General features: G+C 43.0%; 1 protein-coding gene across 1 annotated transcript; it reads right to left on the bottom strand.

Moving 5' to 3' along the window:
* Positions 1 to 274: 274 nt before the first annotated feature.
* Positions 275 to 6,245, bottom strand: LOC131680758 (uncharacterized; the record flags this gene model as incomplete). The annotated part of the gene is made up of 6 exons (XM_058961468.1): positions 275 to 1,664; positions 1,758 to 2,170; positions 2,231 to 2,901; positions 2,957 to 3,154; positions 3,222 to 5,019; positions 5,460 to 6,245. Coding segments are annotated over 6 exons (5,256 nt in total), but the record flags the coding sequence as incomplete, so codon positions are not given.
* Between the last annotated feature and the right edge of the window lie 224 nt (positions 6,246 to 6,469).

Genomic DNA, 6,469 nt, shown 5'->3' with positions numbered 1-6,469 from the left:
CCTGTAAGTAATAAAGTAACATTGTCGTTTATTTCTCATTTGGATCGATATCATTAATTAAATGATAAGTTTAGATGTACTAGGTAACAGTTTAACGCTCTATGAGCTCTTTCAAATTAACTTGACTTCTTGTCACGGCATATGTTTGCGGCAAATTCCAACGACTTATAACACCAAATCGCAATATAAATGAAGATTGTTTCTCTGAGCATTACGCTTAAATGTTACACCTAACGAATAAGACTTGTTAGAATGGTCATTTTTCACCTAACATCTAAGATCTCATTACTACTTTGCCATATTTTTTGACAATCTCTTCAACATCTAAAATCATATCAGCATCCTGTCGCACCTTTTTAACAAACTCCAGCAATGCTGCTGTATTGATCAAGTGTTCTTCGCCGGTCGCAACTTTCAGAACCAGTTTTGAAACAAATTTAGCCAACTCCCTAGGAGCCTGCTCGTAGGCAATACATATATCGACCAATCTGTTGACTGCTGGTATTTCATATTGATAGCCTCTGACGTTCATGAAGTCCTCCAACCATCGAAGAAACGTTGCAACTCCATCTGCCGTGTCTACAATTAGTTCCACCAGAACGTTAATCTGATGGAAGTTGGTCTTTTTGTGTTTTTCAAGTACTATTTGTACGGCTTGCACTGGACTGGTCCCACTGAATTTCAGACCTTCCACAATGTGGCGGTAATACTGCAGTGGCCTCTTTGGTTTCTCGCAATCCTGTATTGTACCGACTAACTGGTGGCGCATTTTGTTCCGACCCATTACGTTTGCATACACTGGGAAGTATTTCACGAACAAATCATCTCGGCTAGCCACCAATCGATAGGTTGCCATAATGAATTCGCAATTTTGGATCGATAGTTTTTGAAGCAATTCTTCCTCCCTGGGTAGCACATGTGAGTATCTACAGTTGACTTTGATACATCTGTCGGTGAGGAAGTCGTAACAACCAAACAAATAGCTAATCATTTCTACGGTATCATTGGGATGCCCTGTAGGCTTGCTGGGGGCAGCGGCAGGTGCGATACCCGATTGGGGAAACCATTGAGCAAACATAGGCGGATGACTTGGACCAGCCGCGACCTGCGGTATTTGCTGTTGTTTGAATTGGTCATACAGCATGGCCATGAAATCGTTGATTCCAGCTGGATGAGCACCCCCTACGCCCATCATATCGTTTCGGCCGAAATTGTTCCATCCACTGTATGAACCGGAGATAGACGGCTTAACATCAAGTTCGTTGCTGACAGAATATCCTCTGTTGAACGCATTACCGTTACCACCGTACGGCGCGAACGTTCCGAACGTATGGAAACCAGGCAACGGTGGCGGGTTGAATTTGTACTCATCTGCAACCTGCATCTGCGGTGGACGACCCAAGGGGAGCTGTATGGACTGTAGAGAACACGGTAACTGCGGTTGCGTGATTTGCGAAGCTGCTGGTGGTTGGACTAATACTGCGGACGATTGTTGTGTCATGTCATTGCGGATAGTACGTTTGACGTTCATCATTTCCGCACGATCCGGCAGGCCAGTACGTATTTCCAGCGGTAATGGGACCTGCAGAATGTTAACACTAGGCTGTGGTGGTGCGCTGCGTTTGTCATTTTCATTTCTAGCTGGTGGTACGTAGTTGGAGTTTCTGTAAGGAGAATAAACGAGTAAATCGTTTCTAGGGTAAAAATTAAATTGGGAAAAAATTATCAAATCATAAGGAAAACAGGCGTATACTCACACAGCATTCGCGAAACTCAGAGGGCTCGCCAGACTGGAAGAACTGTTGCTTCGAACACAAGCAGTTGCTTCAAATCTTTCCAACATCAAGACGTTTAGCCGAGGATCCTCTCGATCGTGCGATTGTACACTGGCATTGGAGGAGCGGTAGCTTTCAGTTTCATCATCGACGTAATCATGGTCATCAGGGCGGTTCGAGCCACTGTCCTTCATGACACTACGACCAATGGCTTCAACACGGCTGATGTTTCGCGATGATGTTGGCAACTGAGTGACTCTTGGTTCATCGTCCTTGCTGCCGTAGGTTTCTAATATGCTTTGCGTAGAAGAAGTCACCGGCTGTGGAGACGTCGAGGGCTGCTTCGCAAGCTTTGGAATACGGAAAGTAGAGCGCACATTTTTTACGGTTTGTTCCTGAAAAAATCGTTTCTTAGTTCAGCGTTCTCTGTGAAAAAATATTTTGTTTAATATTACCAGCTGTTCGCGAGCTTGTTGGTCATTCGGATTTTTTGTGGGTACTTCAATTTCGTCCATATCTCGCTGGAATAACAGTTCTTCCACAGTACTTCTTGCTTGACAGACAGCTCGATCGGACGGAATCTCCGAAGCAGGCGAACTTATTGACAGTTGCAAAGTTGCTCGGTTTGGCAATTCAACCTCGCTGAAGTCGCTTTGAGTTCTTGAAGGAGGCTTACTTGCTTGCTTAGGTAAATCGTTGAAAACTCGCCGAAGAACGTTCCGTGATGCTCCAGTATTGAGCAAAACACGAAGCTTCTCAAAGTACTCTGAATGAAAATCGATCTGGTCAAGCTCGACAGACCATGTCAAGCCACTAATTTCCGTCTGGCATGCCTTGGTTAGAGCGTTCAACTTTTTTTTCTTTGGGGTGTTGATTTTTCGGATTTTTTCATCAGTTAACGGCGATATTATAACTTGCACTTTGTTCATCTTTAGATCAGTTTGTGTGGTATTATCAGCATCTTCAACATTATCATCAATGGCTTGTTTCAGCGTGCTAGCTGGTTCTCCTTCCTCTTCCGTGCTTGAACTGACAAGCCCATTAAGCGACATTGTTTCCTCGTCACTGGAACTAACAATAAGCTTCTTCTTACGCTTCTTTGTCACTTTCTTAGTTACCTTTGCACCTGTTAGAATAAAATTTACTAATTTTCTGTTCAACCAAGTAATCGAAATACTCACCATTTTCAGTTAGCGATTGTTGGGAACCAGAATCTTTTTGCGTGTCACTGTGACAACACGAGGATGTACAGATTGCTTTCTTTTTTCCAGAAGACGTACAAAAGAAATCGCAAATTGTTAACCCATTCAACCTGGGTCGACCACGTTTACCGGGTTGCTTCGGTGCCACTTTTCCAACAACTACAGCTTTACCCGTAACTTATTAGAATGGAAAAACGAAAAAAACTAAAACTATTACCGTGTACAAGTTATAATTAGTACATACCCTTTTCATTTGATATTGTTTGCTGTACATTCTCCTTTCCCGCAAGTTGCTTCTGATTGCCGTCCCCATTTTTCTCACAGATCGAATCTTTGGACTGCGATTCCTTGGGAGCATTTTCCATGGAACTATTCTCGGAACTGGTCAAAGCTAAATCTTCCTCTAACGACGGCATATTTTTGAATGTCTGTGTCGCATCCACGGCATCGTTTTCAATGTACTCTCCTGTTGGCGAGAAGCAACTGGATTTAACCGGTGCAGGGGTACGTTTACGTGGTCGAGCAAAAAGACGTTTTTTCATGTAGCTTTTCGGGCGATATTCTTCATCCGAATCTGCCCGTTTGCGACCGGGTTTCGAACGGGGAATTGGTTCAATCGTTTTCGTCTGCTTGTTGGATCGAGCCTGAAGCAGTTTCTTATATCGATCGTAGTTCTGAATTATTTTGAAATGAGGTCCTCTCTGTTTGTTAGTCTGTATATCCACGGACTGCTGATCTGCAGCGAAATGTACAGGTACAACCGTCGGGGGATTTATCCCGTCGGAGATGGTATAATTGATAGTAACTTGATCGTTATCCAACGTAGAATTTTGTTGTTCAACTAACGGTTTCCCGTCAGCCACAATAGACGAAAGTACTGCGACGGTATCTTGATTAGCCCCCTGCAGAGTCTGCTTCTCATAGTCAGCAAATAACGAATCCATCAAAAGTTTCTCATCCGAAGAAATTGTGTACAGTGCTGGGTTGGTGTTTTTTTGTTCCTCCTCATTGGCGAAATAGGACTCCAACATATCTTCTAAGGCAATATCTGTCGTTGCTACAGGAAGATCTACAACGTTATCGGGTTGCAATTCATGTGTTGTCATGCTGCTGTCGGCGACTGAGATTTCCGTTTCCAGCTCCTTTGCGATTGCATCTTTCAGAGTTGTATCCAGCAACTCTTCTTTGGATTGTTCCTTTTCCGTATCCTTGTCGGGATTGCTGACTTCGGAATCATTTTCTACAGAACCGTCCATTTTGCTTCCATTAGCGATCAACGCTTCGGACGGATCTGGAGTTAGAACTTCTTCGACTGTATCTGTACCAAATATATCTTCATCTAAAAGTGAAGATGATGCTGTGGAAACGGAAACCATGCTTAATTTTGATGCCGATCTCCCAGGCTTACGACGCTTGTAACCTCTCATAGCCGGATTATCACGTTTCTTAATTTTGGTAGGTTCTTTTTTCATATCAGCAGGTTTCCTTTTTTTGGAGCAAATGGTTAGTGTGGCTTCTGGTAGAACCGTCACCTTTCGTTTACGCAACGAAATGACGCGATCACTATAACCAATCGAAAGAACTGAATCGTCAACTGATAGCATTGAAGCAGCATCTGAATCTTTCCTGTTTCGTGAACCGATCGATCGATCTGATACCGCAGTCTCTACCATAGTATCCTCCGAAGATAATGGCTCTACCATAATGTACTCAGACTTCTTCTTTCTACCCCTCTTCCGAGGTTCTTTCTGCTTTTCGTCCCCTTTCTTGTCGGTATTACACTTCTCTACCGCTTCTTCATCGGAAGATGTCAGATCGATGGTGGGGATATCTTCCGCAGGAATGTTCAATCGGTACAACCGTTCCTTCACTGGAGTGGTAGGTTCCTCCTTTATACGAATCATCGCTTTCGGTAGCAGCGAGCCGTCGTCTTCCTCATCAGTTTTGTGACATTTTGACAGTTCTTCTTCCGGTTCGTAACCCATCACGCCCACATTTTCATAGAATTCAAGCTTGAGCTGCTGAAAATCGGCATCCTCTTGCTGCAATAAATACAAGAATACAACTCTTTCAGCTAAAAGTCAATTGAAGAATATAGTTCGACTTTAGATTAAACATGTGAAAAGGGCATATCGCAAATGAGAGCCTCTCTGTGTTTACTTTCTTTTTCCATTATTACGGCGTCATAATAAAACTTACCAACATTGTTTCAATAAATGTCGAAAAACACTGATATTGTCTAGCATATCGTGCTAAGAGTTAAGGAACAAACGTAAAAGCGGCCTAGTTATTGACGGAAAAGAAAGTAAACACAGAGAGGCTCTCATTTGCGATATGCCCTTTTCACATGTTTATCAAGAATCGCATACGAGGTATATAGCCTGCACAGTGCGCATATTAGAAAGACTGACCGTACTCAAGATCCAAACAACTAAACCAATATGCAAGGTACCTAGTATTGGGTAACAAAGAAAAAACTTACGTGAAAACTTTCCATGCATGATCCACTGCTATCCGGGCCGAACCCGATTTTAATTCCCATTTCCGCTTCGTCGGAATCGTTATCATCATGTTGGTCCAAAAGATGCAATCTCTTGCTTGTACTCTTATTGCCCACCAATTCGGAAGCTCTTTCGATTGCATGATCAATTTGAAGACTTAGGGATTCTTGGCTACCTAATTCGTCCTTGTCTTCGTCATCCTCATCCGAAATACTGATCTCAGGAATAATAATCTGCTTAACCAGGGGCTCTTTCAGAATGCGGTCTCGTTCCTTTTCGTCTTTCGCGCGAAGCGATATTTCCGGACGATCTACCTTGCTTTCACCGTTGACGAGTTCGTCCTCCAACAGTAGCTCAATGTTATCATCGTTAATCTGTATCACATCATCGTCAACATCTTCTTCTACCATAACCGTAGTCAAAGACGGGTATTTTATCAAAGGCAGCGACGATGCGGTATTATGAAAAGGTTCAGCCTTTTCCTCGTACATTGCACCATCTCTCGAGTCTTGTCTAGCACCAGCGGATTCCTTCAAGCTACGCTCAGCTATCATATTACTTGATTGTATCTTAGAAATGCCACATTTTTTGGCTTTGCCAGGCCTTCCTGCGTTCCGCAATTTCTCCGCTTCTTTGCGACAAAAATCTCGCTCCATGTCGCTGTCAAAATCTTCCGTGTAGCAATCAATCACATCCAAATCTTCTTCATCTTCTGCTAATAGTTGTTTCTCTTCCTCCTCTGTAATAAAATCACTGCCGTGGAATTCAGTACATTTTTCACCCATATTGTTTGTGGTCATAGTGGACCTTGCCCTAGCACCCTGCTGCGTGTTATTTACGACCGAATTTTCGGTGAAAGTTTTGTCCGACACATTGTGATTATCGGACATTTTGAACGCTGTCGACACTGTTGAATGAAACGAAACCTTTTAAAACGGGATTGGGTTTTCATACATAGGCAAACTTACTCAATTTACAACCAATTTGAAAA

The sequence above is a fragment of the Topomyia yanbarensis genome, chromosome 2 (assembly GCF_030247195.1).
Source record: "Topomyia yanbarensis strain Yona2022 chromosome 2, ASM3024719v1, whole genome shotgun sequence".
Lineage (NCBI taxonomy): Eukaryota > Metazoa > Arthropoda > Insecta > Diptera > Culicidae > Topomyia > Topomyia yanbarensis.
This window is presented reverse-complemented; position numbering and strand designations above follow the sequence as displayed.